Source organism: Molossus molossus, unplaced genomic scaffold, assembly GCF_014108415.1.
Source record: "Molossus molossus isolate mMolMol1 unplaced genomic scaffold, mMolMol1.p scaffold_m16_p_23, whole genome shotgun sequence".
In the NCBI taxonomy this organism is placed as follows: domain Eukaryota; kingdom Metazoa; phylum Chordata; class Mammalia; order Chiroptera; family Molossidae; genus Molossus; species Molossus molossus.
Window position 1 is genome coordinate 25,082,400 of NW_023425359.1, and position 20,364 is coordinate 25,102,763.

General features: G+C 62.4%; 1 protein-coding gene across 1 annotated transcript in view; it reads right to left on the minus strand.

Annotated features, from left to right (window-relative positions):
* CACNA1S (calcium voltage-gated channel subunit alpha1 S) overlaps window positions 1-20,364 on the minus strand; it is a 42,033-nt gene that overhangs the window by 12,929 nt on the left and 8,740 nt on the right. The window contains exons 4-24 of the mRNA XM_036277449.1: window positions 19,898-20,040; window positions 19,587-19,739; window positions 16,537-16,742; window positions 14,715-14,818; window positions 14,172-14,317; window positions 13,707-13,788; window positions 12,103-12,263; window positions 11,271-11,496; window positions 10,000-10,207; window positions 9,502-9,622; window positions 8,656-8,767; window positions 7,764-7,854; window positions 6,484-6,553; window positions 6,190-6,322; window positions 5,491-5,620; window positions 4,761-4,820; window positions 3,251-3,357; window positions 2,747-2,834; window positions 2,445-2,552; window positions 1,632-1,684; window positions 379-525 (exon numbers count right to left, since the gene is read on the minus strand). Of these exons, the coding sequence (XP_036133342.1) occupies window positions 379-525; window positions 1,632-1,684; window positions 2,445-2,552; window positions 2,747-2,834; window positions 3,251-3,357; window positions 4,761-4,820; window positions 5,491-5,620; window positions 6,190-6,322; window positions 6,484-6,553; window positions 7,764-7,854; window positions 8,656-8,767; window positions 9,502-9,622; window positions 10,000-10,207; window positions 11,271-11,496; window positions 12,103-12,263; window positions 13,707-13,788; window positions 14,172-14,317; window positions 14,715-14,818; window positions 16,537-16,742; window positions 19,587-19,739; window positions 19,898-20,040 (2,649 nt within the window). The remainder of the gene's footprint in view (window positions 1-378; window positions 526-1,631; window positions 1,685-2,444; window positions 2,553-2,746; window positions 2,835-3,250; window positions 3,358-4,760; window positions 4,821-5,490; window positions 5,621-6,189; window positions 6,323-6,483; window positions 6,554-7,763; window positions 7,855-8,655; window positions 8,768-9,501; window positions 9,623-9,999; window positions 10,208-11,270; window positions 11,497-12,102; window positions 12,264-13,706; window positions 13,789-14,171; window positions 14,318-14,714; window positions 14,819-16,536; window positions 16,743-19,586; window positions 19,740-19,897; window positions 20,041-20,364) is intronic.

Consider the following 20,364-nt stretch of genomic DNA (forward strand, 5'->3'; position numbering starts at 1 on the left):
GGGAGACAGGCGGCGGGGGTGACGAGACCAGGAGCCAGGCCGCACCGTGGGCCCCACAGGGGAGTTTGCGAACAGTCGCGCGATGAGGCAGCAGTCGGGACCGTGCCCGGAAAGGCTGGAGCAGTTCCTGCAAAGGGTCCGCTTTGCCAGGGGCGCCCCTACCCTGCTCCATCAGAGAAGCCCGTGCCGACGGCAGTCGGGGGACATTAGCTCGGAGCCCTGGGCAGGAATGACCGGTCAACACACCGGCCCTCCAGGCCTTCGGAGCCGGGGGGCTGGGTGAGCACTGTCCACGGGCCTGGGGGCTGCAGAGGGGCTGGCTGGACCCCTGCCCGGCCCCAGCCATGCTGTGGTGGCCCCGGGCCCAGCCTCACTCACTGCGGCCACCCCTCGAAGGTGGAGACGGTGAAGAGGGACATCATGGCCGAGAGAACGTTGTCGAAGTGGAACTCGCTGTGCACCCACTCGCGGGGGCGCAGCTCGATCTGCGTGGGGTCCCCGTCCTTGTACACGTAGTAGTAGCCCCTGGATGGGGGACAGTCACTGCACCGCATGGCTGGGCCGTCCCCCCACGTTCCCTGGCACTGAGTGTGCAGGACAAATGAAGACGCAGAGGGACCCCAGGGGATGCTGACGGGCACCCGCTCCCCAGGGGACCCGAGGAAAGGAGCTCCGTGAGCACCCCTCCTGGGTGGAGGGGCTTGTTCCCAGTCCCCCGCCTGCACAGCCTCCTGTCCCTCACTGTCCCCTGCGTGGCCCCCCTCCCCCCAGGCACAGCCTCCTGCCCCTCACTGTCCCCTGCATGGCCCCCCTCCCCCCAGGCACAGCCTCCTGCCCCTCACTGTCCCCTGCGTGGCCCCCCTCCCCCCAGGCACAGCCTCCTGCCCCTCACTGTCCCCTGCGTGGCCCCCCTCCCCCCAGGCACAGCCTCCTGCCCCTCACTGTCCCCTGCGTGGCCCCCTCCCCCCAGGCACAGCCTCCTGCCCCTCACTGTCCCCTGCGTGGCCCCCTCCCCCAGGCACAGCCTCCTGCCCCTCACTGTCCCCTGCGTGGCCCCCTCCCCCCAGGCACAGCCTCCTGCCCCTCACTGTCCCCTGCGTGGCCCCCTCCCCCCCGGCACAGCCTCCTGCCCCTCACTGTCCCCTGCGTGGCCCCCTCCCCCAGGCACAGCCTCCTGCCCCTCACTGTCCCCTGCGTGGCCCCCTCCCCCCAGGCACAGCCTCCTGCCCCTCACTGTCCCCTGCGTGGCCCCCTCCCCCCAGGCACAGCCTCCTGCCCCTCACTGTCCCCTGCGTGGCCCCCTCCCCCCAGGCACAGCCTCCTGCCCCTCACTGTCCCCTGCGTGGCCCCCTCCCCCCAGGCACAGCCTCCTGCCCCTCACTGTCCCCTGCGTGGCCCCCTCCCCCCAGGCACAGCCTCCTGCCCCTCACTGTCCCCTGCGTGGCCCCCTCCCCCAGGCACAGCCTCCTGCCCCTCACTGTCCCCTGCGTGGCCCCCTCCCCCAGGCACAGCCTCCTGCCCCTCACTGTCCCCTGCGTGGCCCCCTCCCCCCAGGCACAGCCTCCTGCCCCTCACTGTCCCCTGCGTGGCCCCCTCCCCCCAGGCACAGCCGGCCAGCAGGCACCACACACCTGCACTCCTTCTCCGTCATCTTGGACAGGTCATTGCAGCTGAAGAACTTCCCCTGGTCCGGAAGGGGGGGCGGAGGAGGGAGATGCGTTGTCACGGAAACAGGAATGACATGGGGATGGGGGAGAAGGGAGGCCAGGGTCTGGAAGGAGGAGCCCGTGGCCAGACCAGGGGGGCAGGGCCCAGAACAGCCCTTCACTCCGGGGGCTCCCACCGTCCGAGGCCCCCGCCCAGGGAAGACCCCCGGGCCTGTGTGCTGAACGGGTGGAGGCTCGTGCGTGTCTAAGTCTGCTGCGGTCCTATCCCGCGAGGTTAAAATATGACACGTGGGGGCAGGAGAAGACGGGGTCATGAGAGGAGGAGCCAGGGTGGAGGGGATGCACCGAGGTGTCAGTCCCAAAGCCAGGGGGGCCCAGAAATCAGGCCAGTGTGAAGGCTGGTCCCTCAAGAGGAACTGAGCCCTGTTCTGCAGTGAGAAGGGACGGGGTCGGCTCCCAGACGCGCGGAGACGGACCCCTGTCCTCAGGAGCCTTGGGCACACGGAATGCAAAGTTCAGGGGACTGAGCAGGTGAAACTGACGGCCTGGGGTGGGGACTTGAGGCAGGTCTGGCGGGGGGCTGGGAGAGGGTGCCGATGGGGGTGATGGCGGGGCCCAGCGGGTGTGGGGGTGCCTGCCTCCTCCTGGAGAAGCCACGGGAGCCAGGAAGACAGCAGGTACACGGGGCCCTTGAGGACATCTGTTTGCCCAGTTTGGGGCAGAGATGGGCTGCTCTTGCCTTGGCCCATGGGCCTGCACCCGGCTGGCGGGGCTCACCTTGAAGAGCTGGACCCCGATGCAGGCGAAGATGAACTGCAGGAGCGTGGTGACCAGGACGATGTTGCCGATGGTGCGGATGGCCACGAACACACACTGCACCACGTGCTGGGGGTGCCATGGGCCAGGTCACACCGCCCACCCTCAGTGTCCCGCCAAGGGCCCCAGGACGCCAGCCTCCCCATCCCCCAGCTGGTTGCAGGCAGAGAGGCCTCATCCTCAACCCCAACGGGCAAAGGCCATGGATGTGCCGAGACGCTGGGCTGAGCATTCTGCACCCCCTGCACCCCGGGGCCTCTCACCTTCAGCCCCTTGGCTCTGTTGATGGCTCGCAGGGGTCGGAGCACCCTCAGCACCCTCAGGATCTTCACCACGGAGATGGAGCTGGACCTGGGGAGGCGGCCGAGGGGGTGCTGAGGGCAGCTGCTCCAGCCTCCACCTCCTCCGCCTCCACCTCCAGCTCGTGGGCCCATGTGCCGGGGCACTGCCACCTTCCTGCTGTCCCTGGGCGGGTGTGGGTGCCAGGCAGAGCGCCTCCTGCTCAGGGGCCATGTTCTCCTCTCCTGCGCGCAGGGAGGTGCAGGCTTGTCCCCCCGTCTGACCAGGAGCTCCAAGCTCAGCGCCGTGCTCCCCCGAGGGCTGCTGGGACTCCGACCCTCCTGGTCCCAGCTCTGCCCGGAGCATTGCTGCTTCAGTCCAGTGGCTGACAACCCAGGGACCTGGGCCCCGTCCGGGCTGGCACCCTCCCCGTGTGGCCTGGCGCGGAGCAGAGGGGCCCACGCCCCGGCCGGCCCTGCCGTGCTCACTGGAGTCTCATGGAGATGAGCGACACGGCCACCACCAGCAGGTCCAGGATGTTGAAGTAGTTGCGGCAGAAGGAGCCTTTGTGCAGGAAAGCGCCATAGGTCGTCATCTGGGGAGAGACGACAGCACCCTGGTGGGGACGCGCTGGGGACAGGCCTGTGCCTGACAAGGAAGGGCTGCCCCGGGCCGGTGTGCCTGGCGAGGCAAAGAGCCGCCGGAGGGCTCTGTGTCACCTGTCCTCGCCACACCCTGGACGCCTCTTTGCCGCTCCTGTTCCCACGAGTAGCCACGCCAGACTGCTCTCCGAGCGTGTCTCACGTCAGATGCCATAGGGAGCCCCTGGTCTCTGCCCCGTGGGCCACTGAGGGGGGAAGTCCTGGCCTCCCCCCTCCTGCAGGGCACATACAATTCCGCCTCCTCCCTGGAAGCTCCTTCAGACACCCCCTTGGCCCTAAGGATGGCTGAGTCGGCTCAGCCACCCTCAAGGTCTTGAAGACTTTCACCAGGCCCCTGACCCCTCTCTTTCTAGCCCCTGGTACCTCCGGCCACACCTTCTCACGCACCTCTCAGCTTCTTTCATAAATGCTCTGATATTTTCCCAGGCCCTTTGCACAAATATGCAGGCCCTCGAAGGCCCTTCCTGGCGTCCAGGCCCCATGTGATTTCTCCTCAACCTGCCTTCCCCGTCTCTGAACCCAGGCTTCCCCCCAATGTGTGTGTCCCCCACCAGAAGGGGCTGCTCTCTGAGCATGTCCCAAACGTCTCCTTGTGATGCATCTGCCACCATTTCCTAATGAAAACCTCTCTGACTTCAGTTTAATGTCAATGTCACTCCCTCCAGGAAGTCCTCATGGATCTCAGGGAAGCCACCATCTCCCTCTGCTCAACTCCTTTGATAGTTGTGACCCTGGAATTAGGGACCATCCTCACTTTATATTGCTGTCTGCTCTAGTTTTGTTCCCTTGCTCGGCTCTTCTCTCCCTCCTGGTCTGAGACGGTGTGACCCCAGTGCGCCCCCTGGAGGACAGGCCAGCAGTGAGGTACTGTGAACGAGGAGGGGGAGGGTATGATAGGGCAGAGCTGCCAGAAACCTGCCCAGAACAGTTTGCTCTGGGGACACCTCGGGGGGGGCTCTTGGTCACTGGCAATAAAGGTCCAGGAGCAAATCACAGCTCCGGGTCCGCTCTCACGCTAACTGCGCCTCCCACGGAGAACCCTGCCCGAGGCTCCACACACAGGACCGCTCGGCAGAGAGGCTTGGGGGTGGCAGGTCGGCTGCGTTCGTCTCCAGCTGTCCACCTGCGCCCCCTCACCCCAGGCTGTGAGCTGAAATCCCACCTGCTCTCCTGGGTTCTGCCTCTTTCCCTGCCTCCCTCCACCTCCTTGCTTTTCCCTTAGCCCTGCCATTCAGCCCTGAGTGAGTGCTGAGTAAGTCAGAGCCACATCAGGTCTGGCTCCCTGACCCAGAGACACCCACACTCAAGCCGAAGCTGTCCCGTGGCTCTCAGTCACCTTGAGGATAATCTCCACAGTGAAGACAGAGGTGAATCCAATGTCAAAATATCCGAGGATCTGGGGACAGGGCAGGGGAGAGGAGTCAGTGAGAGGAAGGGCAGAACAACGATGTCATTATAACCACCATCACCATGACCACCATGACCAACATCATCACCACCATCATCATTATAACCACCATCATCACCATCACCACCATCACCACCATTATCACCATCACCATTGTCACCATCACCATATCCAACATCACCATCACGATCATCACCATCTCCATCACCATCATCACTGTCATCACCATCACAATTACCACCACCACCATCATCACCACCACCACCATCACAACCACCACCACCATCATCACCACCACCACCATCACAGCCACCACCATCACCACCACCACCACCATCACCACCATCAATACCACCACCACCATCACCACCATCATCAATATCACCACCACCATCACCACCATCATCAATATCACCACCATCATCACCACCACCATCACCATCACCATCACCACCACCATCAATATCACCACCATCATCACCACCACCACCACCATCACCATCATCAACATCACCACCACCACCACCACCACCATCATCACCACCACCACCACCACCACCATCACCATCATCAACATCACCACCACCATCACCACCACCATCATCACCACCACCACCACCACCACCATCACCATCATCAACATCACCACCACCATCACCTGATTCCTCATGGACTCGGCCCTGAGGGGGTCCTCGGCAGCCAGTGCAGCGCTGCTGAGCATGATGAAGAGTAAGATGAAGTTGGTGAACCAGGTGGCGTTGACAATGCGATGACAGAGGACGCGGATCCTGTTGGGGGTGGGGGGGTTCAGGAGAGTTGTGAGTTGCTGGGTGCTCAGGCCGGGCCAGCCTCTGTCCTGCAGCGGGACACTGGGTCACTCCCTTCCGGGTCAGGGGTGAGTAGCCTGCACCTGGATGGCCCTCTCGTTGACATGCAGGCGCCCTGCCCCCATTCTGTCCCTGCAGCCTCAGTCCCATCTCCCAACCAAGCCCCTCCCACCCCCGGTACTCCACCGCCACCCACGGGTTCCCCACCTGAGGCAGTCAGATGAAGCTCTGTGAAGACCGTAGTCTGTACATTTCAGAGGAGTGAGATTATAAAGCCAGAAAGGACTACAACTTCGCAGCTCTCATCCCCTGTCCAGGCTAAAATTGTTCTTGGGAAGGAGCCAGTGTACCCAGTCCCTCTCGTTGCCAGTGTCTCCCCCAGAGAGGCTAATGTTGTGGCAGGGCACAAGATCCTAAGCTAAAGGAAGGAGTTTCCCACAGACAGGTGCAGGCCCAGAGAAGCAGGAGAAGGCGACAGCCTGCTCCGAAAGCCCCGAGGTCACCGCAGACGGCAGCCAGGGGCCACCCACTTGTTGGTGGGGCTGAAGATGAAGAAGGCGCTGGCTTCCGGGATGGGCACCGCCTTCTCCTTCAGCTGCAGCTCAGCCAGGGGCCGTGGCCGGGGGCTCACTGGGATCTCGGGCTCATCTTCTTCGTCATCCCCTGGGGGGAGGGGGGAGAGGCTGAGGGGCCTTGCTGTGGCATCTCTGTCTCAGATGCGCACAAGCTCGGGGGCGGAGGGAGTCCAGGTCCAGGCGCAGACACTGTCCCCGGGGAGGAAGCCCCAGAATCCACCCCCAGCCCCGTGGCCCCAGGACTCTCACCTGGGAAGTCAGCGGAGGGGTAGGGGTCCTTCACCTCATTGACATTGGACTCAAATTCATCGATTTTTAACTGTCAGAAGAAGCACAAGGTGACACACCTGAGACCTGTGGTCCCACTCATGGGACGTGCCCTGGGGGCCGGTGCAGGCTGCAGCTTACCCATCTCCCGACAGCCTGGGACAGGGCCGGCTTACCCATCTCCCCGACAGCCTGGGACAGGGCCGGCTTACCCATCTCCCGACAGCCTGGGACAGGGCCGGCTTACCCATCTCCCGACAGCCTGGGACAGGGCCGGCTTACCCATCTCCCGACAGCCTGGGACAGGGCCGGCTTACCCATCTCCCGACAGCCTGGGACAGGGCCGGCTTACCCATCTCCCCGACAGCCTGGGACAGGGCCGGCTTACCCATCTCCCGACAGCCTGGGACAGGGCCGGCTTACCCATCTCCCGACAGCCTGGGACAGGGCCGGCTTACCCATCTCCCCGACAGCCTGGGACAGGGCCGGCTTACCCATCTCCCCGACAGCCTGGGGCAGGGCCGGCTTACCCATCTCCCGACAGCCTGGGACAGGGCCGGCTTACCCATCTCCCGACAGCCTGGGACAGGGCCGGCTTACCCATCTCCCGACAGCCTGGGACAGGGCCGGCTTACCCATCTCCCGACAGCCTGGGACAGGGCCGGCTTACCCATCTCCCGACAGCCTGGGACAGGGCCGGCTTACCCATCTCCCCGACAGCCTGGGGCAGGGCCGTACCCCCACAGACGAGAAGCCAAGCCCAAGCTGGACCAACCCCCCGAGCTCCCGGGGATGTGGCCAGGAATCGGCCCCCTGGGCCTGTGCACAGCCCTCCCTCCGTTTACACCTCCGGATAAAGCTGAGCCCCCCCTGCCCGGGACCCCAGCCCTTCTGGGGCTCGTCCCCCACCCTTGCAGCTCTGCTTCCTTGACCTCCAGCCAGGCAGGCACAGGGTGGTGGGAGGTCAGTCTGGGCCTCTCAGTGAAACAGGGGTGCCGCGTGGGGGGCGCCGCCTTGGCCGGGGAGGGAAGGGGGGCTCCGAGGCAGTCTGGTGGGCACACTGGGGGTCTGTGCTTCTCAGCACAGGTTCCCCTGCGCGAGCTGCGGCCACGAACTGGTGGAGGGAGGCGCCTTCCCCTGGCTGTGAGCCTCTCTCCCTCTCCCCCTACACGTCACCCCACCAGCACCCTCAGGCTCGGAGGAGCCAGGGGACTGTCCGAGGAGAGCCCCCCGCCTCTGGAAATGCCCAGTGCTGGGCTCACCTTGGCAGTGGTGGGGATCCCCTCGCCCTTGGGCTTCTGGTCCAGCTTCTTGGTCACCACCGACTTCTCCTCCTCGGGCCTGTCCACACCCCTGGGTTTGTAAACCAAGAAAGCCCAAGTGGAGGCCGGGAGAAAGTTCTCAAGGGTCTGCTCAGTCTGGAGCCCCCGGGGGACCCCCACCCCGAGGAGCGGTGTCGGCGACCAGCTGGGTGGGCTGTGGGCCTGGGCGAGGCCTCTGAGACGGAGCATGAGGCCCAGCTGGCTCACTGGTCAGTGTGCGGCGGGCGTGGGCGGGGGCAGCCCAGTGCGCAGCGCGGTGTGGACCAAGTCTTCGGAAAGTCTTCGATGCCCGGCCTCCACGGCTGGCCTCTCCCCGCTTCTCCCCCTCCCGCCTCCGCCAGGAGGGGCGTCGGAGGACCCCGGCCTCGTCTAGAATGGCTCTGGTGGTCGGTTACCCAGCCAGCAGCTCTGCGCGCCCAGGAAGCGGGTCGGGGGTGCCTCCAGCCCACCCCAGACTTCCCGAATCATACAGGTCCCCGGACAATGCCTTCGCAATGACCTGACCCACCGAGGCCACCCCCACCGCACAGGTGAGACGCCTGAGGCTCAGCAGAAGGAAGTGACCTCCAGGACCGTGGTGACTCGGCGGCTGCTGGGAGAATTCCTGGACCGCTCACCGGGCGCCTGGCCCAGCCTGCCTGGCGCTGTCCGGTGTCTCCGAGGCCTGTCTCGGGCTCGCTGTGTCTCTCATCCCGTCCCCAGGGACACCACCCAAGATGCAGCTCTCCCAGGCCATGCCGGCCTCTGTCATGTGGCCCAGCCCCTGCTCTCGGGCCCCAGGGAGCCGCCTGCCGGCACCCAGCCCCCCCCCCCCCCAGGAGGCGGCACTCACTTGGACCTCCTGCGCTTCCTCTTCTCGGCCTTGGCCTTCTGGGCAGACGTCAGGCTCTCGGCCTCCGCCAGGTTGTCCACAGCGATGGCCAGAAAGACGTTGAGCAGGATATCTGAGGTGTCCAGCTAAGGAGCCTGGGCTGTGGGGGAAGGGCCAGAGTGTGCCCCGCGTACGGGCTGATTGACGACTCCGCTCCCTGGAGGGGCCATGGGAGACCCTCTCTCCAGAGCTCCCCATGGGAGGGCTTGGGCACAGGACACAGACCAGCACCCTCGGGTGCTGCCAGCGGAGGGTGTCTGAACCCACAGTGGCCCTGAGCATCACCCACTTCCTGCCCGGGACTGACCCAGCCCCCACACCGGGCTCTGTGGGGAGCCGGAGCTTCCCAGGGGAGCAGCATGCCTGGCACAAGGGATGGGGTTCCCTCCCCACCTCTACTCATAACATCAAATTTCACGGTGCAGGCGTCAGACCTGAGCACGGCGGCCCTCTGCCCATCCCCCGCCCCCCTCCCACTGTCTGGCTCAAGTTCACACTCCCGGTGCCTGGTTCCACCCAGCCTGCCTCCCACCATCTTCCAGGCTCCTCCGCCAAGCCCTGCCCCTCCTCCCTGCTCCCCGGGGTGAAGTCCTCCACCTGTAAATCACCTGGCTCTCTGACCTGGCTGGTGGCAGGGACGGTCGGCCAGGGCACTCACACCTGTGTCCTGTCTCCCTCCAACCCCACGAGCCTGGGAGCTGCCCTCCGCCTGAGGGCCTGGCGCCTGGCCGGGGCACCCTGGAGCCCGGTGTGAGGCGCCTCTCCCGGCCCCCCACGCGCGTCCCTGCACCTGCTCTCGAGGGATACAGTTGCCGCAGACGAAGAGGATGACGAAGTAGATGCACACCAGCATGCCGGGGTACGAGGGCCCGCCGTAGGCCATGACGCCGTTGTACATCACAGAGTTCCAGTCCTCGCCGGTCAGGACCTGGGGGCAGGGAGGTGGAGGGGTGCCGAGGGGCCGAGCTCGGGGGGAGGGCACACCTGTCCTGCTCTGTGCTCAGAAGTAGGAGTGGCACACGGGAGAGAGAACAGGCACCTGGACTCCCAGCCCAGCCCAACTCCCCTCATTCACAAAATACCATCCCGCTGTGGGCCTGCTGTGCCAGGCTGGGCACAGCTCCTCGCTCGGGATGTAGGGGGGACAGATAAGCAACTGTCACCATGGAGAGGACACAGGGCTGGGGCAGCCTGCAGAGGGGCCTCGAACTCAAACCCGCAGATCCGGGAAGGCTCCCTGGAGGAGGTGACGTCCACCCTGGTGGCGAGGAGCAAGACGCGCATGGGCACCCACGGGCGGCCCACCTGGAAGACGCTGATGAAGGCCTGCGGGAAGTTGTCGAAGTTGCTGCGCCGTATCTCGGTGTCCTCGAAGTCGTACCTGCCCCCGAAGAGCTGCATGCCCAGCAGGGCGAAGATGATGATGAACAGGAACAGCAGCAGCAGCAGGGAGGCGATGGAGCGGATGGAGTTCAGCAGGGACGCCACCAGGTTGCTCAGCGACGTCCAGTACCTGCAGGCGGTGGCCGCAGGGTGGAATCGACAGGCCCTCTCACAGCCGTCCACAGGGTGTGCGTGAGCCGGGGGACGCAGGGGGAGGGCGGCCTAGAGGGGGAGGCTGCCCCCCACTCCTCCTTCCTTCACAGCACGTATCTTCTGTCGCTTCACACTCATGTGTGGGACAGCTGTGGTCCCCCGCTGGGCCGCAAGCCCCGTGGGAGTGAGGACACGTCCATCGCATGCCCGGCTCTGTTCCTGGCGTGGCACCCAGCTCGGGCGGGCTCGGTCAGCCTTGAAGATCCAGGAACCACCCCCGTCCCACACCACCCTCCACGGTCCCTCGTATTCTCTGTTCTTCATGTCCTGCCCCTTCCCTCCTCCTCCTTTCTTTCCTCTGTCCTCTCCCAGTCTCTCCACGTCCTGTTCCCCCCCTGTTCCAAGCCCCTCTCTCCTGCCCTACGACCACGGTAAGAGGTAAGAACAGAAGAATGAGGTCGAAAGAGGGACGTAATTCCTCTTGCAGAGATGGGGGTGATTCCTGTGAATTTGCAGGACCCCAGAACATGGGAGTTAAGATGGGCATATACCAGCCCAAGGGCACCGCACCCGCCCAGGGGCACCGCACCCGCCCAGGGGCACTGAACCCCCCAGGGGCACCGCACTCGCCCAGGGGCACTGAACCACTCAGGGGCACTGAACCCCCCAGGGGCATCGCACCTGCCCAGGGGCACTGAACCCCTCAGGGGCAATGAACCCCCCAGGGGCATCGCACCTGCCCAGGGGCACTGAACCCCTCAGGGGCACTGAACCCCCCAGGGGCATCGCACCTGCCTAGGGGCACCACGCCCGCCCAGGGGCACTGAACCCCCAGGGGCACCGCACCCACCCAGGGGCACTGAACCCCCCAGCGGCACTGAACCCCCCAGGGGCACTGAACCCCCAGGGGCACCATACCCACCCAGGGGCACTGGACCCCCCAGGGGCACCGCGCCCGCCCAGGGGCACTGGACCCCCCAGGGGCACCGCGCCCGCCCAGGGGCACTGAACCCCCAGGGGCACCGCGCCCGCCCCCTCACTTGGTGATCTTGAAGAGCCTCAGCAGGCGGATGCAGCGCAGCACGGAGATGCCCAGGGGGCTGATGGCGCCCGACTCCACCAGCAGCAGCTCCAGGACGCCGCTGCAAACCACGAAGCAGTCGAAGCGGTTGAAGATGGACATGAAGTACTGGCGCAGGCCCAGGCCGTACATCTTCATCAGCATCTCCACAGTGAACAGGGCCAGCAGCACCCGGTTGGCCACGTCTGGGGGGCGGGACCCGGGCTCAGCCTTGCTCTCCTGCCCTCCCCGCCCCCGCCTTGGCCTGCTTGAGCCCCCACCTAGGACACCCACAGGTCCAAGCCATCACCTGCTCTCTACCCTCAAAATCCAGGGAAACCTGGTGAATTCTGCCCCTTGGAAGAACACTGATGAGACTGTTAAACAGAAAGACCCACAGGGCTCCCATCCCGCACGCTGCAGCCCTGCACTGACCTCCGTCGCTGCCCTCCCTCCAGTGATGTGACAGGTTCACTGACGTCTGTCTTCACCGGGCAGCGAGCTCGCTGAAGCGTGTTTGTTCTCCCTGCACCCTGAGGGCTTTTTCTGTCTTACGTGTGGCGAGTGGGCCATAAAGACCTGGTGAGCAATTGCTGCTTTGGGAGAAGTTCAGCTTGGAGGCTTGGACTTCTACGTCACTGGCACTTGTCCAGTGTTGGTCACGGAGACAGTCTGCCCAGACACCTGAGCACATGCCCGGAGGCTTCCCAGACTGTTATTACGGCCATGAGAAGGGAAGTTTCTAGAAAGCAACGCCACTGTCTAACTGAGCTGTTCTGTAGAGCCCAAGGGGCCACCGGGCGGCCACGCACCTTGGAGGTGGGTCAGCCACAGGGGCTGGTCGTGGTGCTCGGAGGCGATGGACAGGGTGTTGAGAGCCACGACCAGAATCACCAGCCAGTAGAAGACTCTGGACTTGACCGCGTCGTGACACTTCCAGCGGAAGACACGGTCCCACTGCCGCCAACGCCGGCTGGGGGAGGAGACAGAGCCGGAGGGTGCGTGGCTGCCAGGCAGACCTGCGGCCGCACCAGAGCGGGCCACCCCCTCCCGCCGCACGGCTGTGCAGCCAGGCTGGTCTGCAGCCTCGGCTCCTCCTGGCCAAGCCCTTCCTCTTTGTAAACGTGTCACAATGATGCCACTCGCAGAGGACAGGAGTTGAATCGCTATTTGAGTGTGCACACCGTGGGTTATGCTTAGGTGTTATTACTGAGCATCCACGCGCTGCACTATTTCACATCCAGAGCAGGCGTGTGAGCTGTTGGGCCGTGGAGAGACGAGGAGGAACTTCAAACGCACGCCACTAGGTGGACGGCACTGGTCTGAGAACTAGGGGACTTTCTGGAAAAGGCAGAACCCTGGAGACAGTACGAAGACCGGAGGTTCCTGCCGGCTGGGGGGAGGGAGGCGCGGAGGCGGGGGACAGGCTGTCAGGGCAGTGAAAACCCTGTGTGGTACCCCAGGGCTGGACACGGGTCCCCACACAGCTGTGCCAACCCAGGCTGCCCACCACCCACAGTGACCCTGACGGCCACTGTGGACTCAGGGGGGTGACCACATGTCCGTGCGGGGGCACCGACTATAACACACATGCCACCTGGTGGGGCCCTGATAATGGGGGGCTGTGCATAGGGGGCAGGGGGCATCTGGATCTCTGGATTCCTCTCGATTCTGCTCTGAGCCTACAACTGCTCTAAAAACAAGTCTCAAAGAAAACAAAAGCGAGAGAGAGAAGGATGTGTAAAGTTGCCCTCAGTAGATACTTTTAGGTTAAAATGAAGTTACTAGGTAAGGTGTAGGTGATGCTCCTTTGTCCATCCCACACCCCACAGCCCCTGTGCGCTGGGCACTGCCCTGGCTCAGATGGACAGCCGTTATGCAAATGGCCCGCCGAGTAAAAAGGCAAAGCAAACCCCAGGAAATCTGCTGTGTGGGAGAGACAGAGAGGAAAATGAGGGAAGGCCTCAGAGGGTTGCTGTCCTGTGACCACGGCGACCTCTGTGCCGGGCACAAGGGACCTTCCCCCTTTCTCGGATGTGTTTCTTTATTGTTGGATCTTTCAAAATCTCAGTTTTGTTTGAGTTCGTAAAAGGGCAGCCAGCCAACCACACACGGCGTCCTCGTCTCGAGAGACAAGGCAGGGGCTGGTCTCCCTCCCGCGAAGCTCACCTGCTGCCCCGTCCCCTGCGGAGGTGCCGGACTCGCTGCCCCCCTCCGCTCCGGGCAGAGGACGCGGCCAGGTGTGCTCGCTGCCCTGGGCAGCGGCCTGTAAACGGGTCGCCTGCTGAGTGCCCCCCGACCGCGCTGAGGGCCTGGGGGAGGGCCCTGGAGCCGCCTCAGAGGGGGAGATGGGGTTCTAATGCCAGGTTCCAGGGAGCTCGGGCTGGGGGGACCCCGGGAGATGGCGGACACTCACATAAACTGGATGACTTTGTTCAAGCCCTCAATCTCATACAGGCTCTCCGTGTCAGAGCCTCCTTCATCCAAAGACAGCCTTCCTGGGGACGAGAGGGAGACAGTGGGCCAGCGTTCGGGCCCCTCTGGGCTGGACACACCTGGAAGGACCCACAGACTGGAGACACCTGGGACAGCAGGCCTGGGTGGGCCTGGAACCCTCTGCTTTCCTGACACCGGATCCCCAGGAGCCCAAGGGAAGGGGCTGTGGTGAACAGGCGGCGGGGGGCCTGGTGCCCCCGGAAGAGCCTGGGCACACTGGCTGCCACCATCCTGAGCTGGAGGGCCTCAGGCTGGCCACTCACTCTCTCGGGGCCTTGGTTTCTTTACTGCAAAGTGGCAATGCTACACCCGCTCTGTGGGCCTTCCAGGCTCATGGGGCTCAGTACGGGGGTGCCCCTGCCGACGGTGGCCTTGGGGCCCGAACCTTCTCTCAGGTCCTCCACGTCCATAACCTCGCCCTGCGTGATCCAGCTCATGTAGCCCCGGAGGTCCTCGTCCAGCTGCTGCTTCTCCCGGAGCTTCTGAAAGGTGCCCCTGGACTTGGCTTTCTCGCGCTCCTTGGTGAACTCCCTGCAGTGCAGCAGGGAGGCGGGAGGGCTGGGGCGGTGTGGGAAGGGCAGAGCCTCCCAAGGACAGACTGCGCAGTCTGGCTGGAGGTGCCCCCACCTACGGCCTGGAGGTCACCTGGGGTGCAGATGCCCTTCCCGGGAGGCAGCGGGTTGCAGCCCTCACTCGCCCTCCCCTCCCCAGCCCAGGGGCACCTGAAAATGCTCAGCCCCTGCTCTCATCCCACCTCGATTTCTCCCACCTCGTCTTGGGGTTCCCTGGGACATGAGGGGTTAATGACATGACTGTCCATTGCCCTAAGGGATCAGATGTGGACCCCCCCCCCATTTCCCTCACTGTCTTGCTCCTCCTCTCCCCTCCCCCCTTCCCTCTCTTGCTAGCTGCCTTCCAGCTGCCTCACCCGCTCAGGACGCCCAGCACCAGGTTGAGGATGAAGAAGGACCCCAGCAGAATGAGGGTGACAAAGTAGATCCAGGGCCACTCGTTCCCGATGGCATCGTTGACCTGGTGGGACAAAGGTGTGAGTCTTTGACCCCTGACCTGAGTGCTCAGGTCCCCTCCCCAAGTTTCTCACTCTACCAATCTTGGGGACAAGGAGAGAGGCCATCTGGGCCATGGGAGGGGATCTTTTCTCTCCTGAAAACCTAGAACCTGGAGATAAAGGACCTCCCAGGTGGGGCAGGGGTGGAAAGCTTGCTGTCCATCTACTTGGTCCAGGTGACACTGGCCCATTTCTCCCTCCCACCGGCCACCTCCCTAGCCTGACTTGCTCATGGAGGTCATCTCCAGTGGGTTTCTTTATAGCCAAAAGTTTTCAAAGTAGAAGGAACAGGAAGAAGTCTTGGCCTGAGCCTGGCCAGTGGCTTCATGAATAACCTCGGAGGCCGGAGACAAGTCACCTGACACCTCTGAGCATTATTGCCCATGTGCCTAATTGGGAAAATGAGATTCCCTGGCTCCCTTCAGCAGAGGTGAAACTACGCGTGGAACAGTCCTTTAAACGAGTGATCTGCTCCCATGATAGGAGCTCACAAGAACTATACGTACTAATCCTCTATATTTGCAAAGCATTTGAGGGCGCTACAATGTTTCCCCACAGGCAGCGCTACAAATTTTCCCCACAGGCAGCGCTACAATGTTTCCCCACAAGCAGTGCTACAATGTTTCCCCACAGGCAGCACTACAATGTTTCCCCACAAGCAGTGCTACAATGTTTCCCCACAGGCAGCGCTACAATGTTTCCCCACAAGCAGTGCTACAATGTTTCCCCACAGGCAGCGCTACAATGTTTCCCCACAAGCAGTGCTACAATGTTTCCCCACAGGCAGCGCTACAACGTTTCCCCACAGGCAGCACTACAACGTTTCCCCACAGGCAGCGCTACAATGTTTCCCCACAAGCAGTGCTACAATGTTTCCCCACAGGCAGCGCTACAACGTTTCCCCACAAGCAGCACTACAATGTTTCCCCATAGGCAGCGCTACAACGTTTCCCCACAAGCAGTGCTACAATGTTTCCCCACAGGCAGTGCCTTGCTGTGGTTGAGTTTCAGTGGTGCAGACAGACGGATTAGCGTTCTTGGATCTATTGCTCACGAGCTCCGTAAATCTAGACAAGTTACTGAACCTCTCTGAGCCTCAGTTTCCCTACCTGTGAAATGGAAACAATGCCTTCCATCATGGGGTGATTAAATAGGAAATGCAACTTAGCTCTTAACACGACCACACAAAGAAGCCTTCTTTAGCACTGGCTGTGTGTCCAAACTGTCATAACTCAGTGACTCCTCCAACCATCATAGCTGCCCTGTGATGCGGGGAGCACTTCTATGCAACAAACAGAACTAATATCTGATGTTTATAATATGGGAAAGCAGTCTTTCCCAGTGGCAAGAAGACTCAAAGGGCCCATCATCCCCCAAGAAATCTGAGACTCCAGGCCACAAGGAGCGAGTCACCTGCCAGGCTCAGGGACAAGTTAGGAAGTGACCAGAGCCAGACCCTGAGCTCCTGGCTTCCATTCCTCTCCTCCTCTTGAGTTCTGCACAGACAGGCTGTACCTTGGGGAAGTCCCAAGGATGCTGGGACACACACCTGGGGACACGAGGGGGTCATGCCCCTGTACAGGTTTTCCAGGGAAGAGTGAGAAGAAGCAGGCTTACTCCCTCCCCGCCCCGCCAGCCCTGGGGGAAGGGAGGTGCTCCGACAGGCACAGGCCTGACCCACCCAGTAGAGGACGTCGGTCCAGCCCTCCATGGTGATGCACTGGTACACGGTGAGCATGGAGAAGCCGAAGTTGTCAAAGTGGGTGATGCCGTTGTTGGGCCCTGGCCAGCCGCCCCGGCACTCACTACCGTTGATGGTGCACGGGCGGCCTGAGCCCGTCCTGGCACAAGGTGACGGCTTCTCGTTCTCCTCTGTGGCCACGATGTCTGGAGGCGGGAGCATCGGACAGCAGGGGACGGTGGGCAATGAGGGGAGAAAAGGTGTTAGACTCTGTGTAATGGGTGTGAGACACTCTCAGCTGGGAAAGCAGAGGCCTGGGGCCGAGGACCCAGTGGGGTACCTACAGGTCACCCTGACTGAGGCAGAGGCCTCAGGACCTCACCGGAGGGTGGGCTTCCAGGGTTATTGTCCTGTAAAGGGCAACCTATGAATCAGGGGTGACATGACTGTCATTTGTACCCACAGAGCCTTAGAAGGAGGCAGCTCCCTTGCGGGGGGCGGGTCTCACAGGCTCCACCTCGCGAGCTCTGTCCGATACCTGACACAGAGACTCCCAAGGTGCTGAGATGCGCTGTCAAGACCTCCTGGTTCACCCTGGCCAGTTTTGCTCAGTGGTTAGAGCGTTGGCCTGCGGTCCTGAGAGACCCGGGTTCGGTTTCCGCTAAGGGCATGTGCCTCGGTTGCGGTTTGTCCCCGGCCCTGGTTGGGTCATGAGAGAGGCAGCCACTCGATGTGTCCCTTTCATGTCGATGTTTCTCTCTCTCTCTCTTCCTCGCTCTCCCTCCCACTCTATCTGAACAAAAAAAATGGAAAAATATCCTCGGGTGAGGATAAAATCAAAGACCTCCAGGTTCAGGGGCTAGGGCTGTTCCCAGGGGGGTGGTCGTACCTTGGCCTACGCCCCTTCTGTACCCTCATTGTCTCTAAAACCCCTCAGGTCTGAGGGCATCTGGACCCCCTTAATGTGGGATGTCTTAGCCTCCCTTTGTGCTCAGAGAGAGGGTCACTCATCAGAGCTGAGGCCCTGCCTGACCATCAGCTCAGTCCTCTTGAGACAGGATGGTCCTGAGCTCTGAGCGGGACCCCTGACCTCTCAAGTCAGGCAGCCCCATCCACAGGAGTTTGGGGTGCTGCTGGTCAGCACGGGCCAAGAGCTCATGAGAAGCCTGGGGAAACCTTCGAATTGGGTTTGCAGGTTGTCACAGAAAGCCCCTCCCCTCTATCCTAATCACGCTTATGGGCGGATGCAGAGTGCTGTGGCCCGGCTGGCGTGGCTCAGTGGATGAGCGTCATCCCGGGGACTGAGCGATCCCGGTTCGATTCCTACTCAAGGCACATGCCCAGGTTTCAGGCCCGATCCCCAGTAGGGGGCGTGCAGGAGGCAGCCGATCGATGTTTCTCTCTCACATCCGTCTCTATCTCTCTCACCTTTTAAATAAAACCATTATTAATCAGGAGGAGGCTGATGGGAAGGGACCGAGAACAGAGGCTCCAAAAGCTTTGTAGAGTTTCCTGTTTGGGTTGGACTTAGACCGTGTCCCCCGCCCAGTCACCAGTGACCTGAGGAGGTGAGGAGGGTCTCTGGCAGAGACAGTACAGTTCTCACCGCTCGGTTAATCTAGGGGGTGAGATGTGGGGCATGGGTGGGCGGAGGTGCCCTAACCGAGGTCGCCCCTTTCTTGTGCTGTGTCCCCTCCCCTAGAGACCCTGCTGGAGCATCGCTCGGGTTGGGCAGCTGAGCACCAGGGGCTGCTGTGGGAAGCGGCAGGTCTCAGAGGGAGGACCCAGCCCCCTCGTTTCCCTTTTCTTTTAAAATAGGGGTGTTTTTTTATTTTTTTTATTTTGGAGAGAGAGAGAGAGAACGTCAATGTGAGAGAGAAACATGGATCGGCTGCCTCCTGCACGCCCCCTACTGGGCATGGAGCCTGCAACCCGGGCATGTGCCCTGACGGGGACTTGAACCGGGACCTCTCAGTCCAGGGGACGCTCAGTCCACTGAGCCACACAGCCAGGCAGACCTCTCACTTTCATAATAGCACCAAGACGTTATTCCTTCACCTCCCGGTCTGTGGGTGAGCTCAGACGGAACTTTCCAGAGCCTACGTGACATGTGCCGTCCGTCACAACAGACCAAACACAGCGGCCCGTGGACCCGGCAGCAGGGAGATTTAGACAGAGTAGGAAACAGCACTGTTCTTCTAAGTATTGTTGGTTTGGGAAAATATGGTTGTTTTTATATAAAAATGTAGTATGTCCACGTACGATGGGTTCGTCACTGTTCTTTCACAATGAGTTAATAAACTAACATTAGGACCTTTGTTCTCAGTTTCATGTCTAATGCCATGAACATCAGTGGGTAAAATCCCCATCACCCCAGCAGCTTTACGAGGGTGAGGGGTGCTGAGGGCAGAGTCTGAGCACGACCCGTGCAGGAGGCGGCGGGCTCGCCGGGCCTCCGGTAGGTTCTCTTCACCGGCCTGCAGGTGACCACTTTGGTCCTGGGCTTTCTGAGGCCCATTCGGACCCTACTCTGTGGGCCCTGCTTGGACTAAGCTAAAACTATGGCAACAGAGAAAGCACAAACAGGAAGTCAGGCATCAGGACCAACCGCCGGCCCAGAAAGCCCGAAGACACCCCGTTTTATCTGGGGTGTGGGTGCTTCAGAACAAGTAATGGCCAGGCCCAGTCCATTTCCCTTGGTTCCGACCCAGGCAGAGCTGACCCTCCTCCAGGCCCTGGCCCAGGAAAGACCTTTGCCAAAGTCAGCAGGTGTGGGAGGCAGTGACCCAGCCCAGGGCTCTTCATGGCCAGTGGCTCCCCTTGAGCTGTCTTGGGACCTCTCCCACCCCCCACCCTGGGCTCATTGGTCCAGGACCTCTCCCAACCCCAACCCTGGGCTCATTGGTCCAGGACCTCTCCCACCCCCACCCTGGGCTCATTGGTCCAGGACCTCTCCCAGCTCCCACCCTGGGCTCATTGGTCCAGGACCTCTCCCACCCCCGCCCTGGGCTCATTGGTCCAGGACCTCTCCCACCCCCGCCCCGGCTCACCAGTTCCTATGAAGTAGCACGTCTTGTGCATCTTGCCCTTGAAGAGCTCCAGCCCGATGATGGCGTAGATGATGACCATGAAGAGGACCAGCAGGGCGATGTGGAACAAGGGCAGCATGGCTTTGAAGATGGAGTTGAGGACCACCTGCAGGCCTGTGGGGGCAGAACGGAGCGTCAGCTCTTCACATGGTCGCCTCCCGCTGTGCACACTCTGGGAAGCCTCTGGGACACCAAGGAAGGGGGAAGACCCAGAACCGGGTGAGGGGACCGGCTGGGGGAAGAAGGGGGCCTGCGGACACACTGCCACTCACTGGGCACCCCCGACACCAGCCGGAGGGGTCTGAGCACTCGGAAGGCTCTCAGCGCCTTGACGTCCAGGCCGGCGCCTTTGCTGCCCAGCGGGGTGGTGCTGCTTTGGAGGACGTTCACCTGCTCCAGAATCACCGTGAAGACCCTGGCGTGGGGGAGGGGAGAGGAGCGGGCCCAGTGGTCAGACGAGCATTGTCCCCGTGCTCTGGGACCCTGTGTCCCCTCTGTGCGCAGGGGACCCTGGGAAGGAGAAGGGAAGGGCAGCAGATTCGGCTCACCCACAGCTAACTCTGATTCGGTCCCGGGGGGCGGGGGACCCAGAGCTGCCCTTGTGCCAGGGTCTTGTCCTGCCCTTCCTGGCCACCTTCTCCCCTCTCACGGACCCAACTGCCCATCATCCTTTGAAGCGCATCTCAAGTCCCTTCCTCATGAACCTCGCTTCCGACGACTGAACCCAAGGACCTTGCGT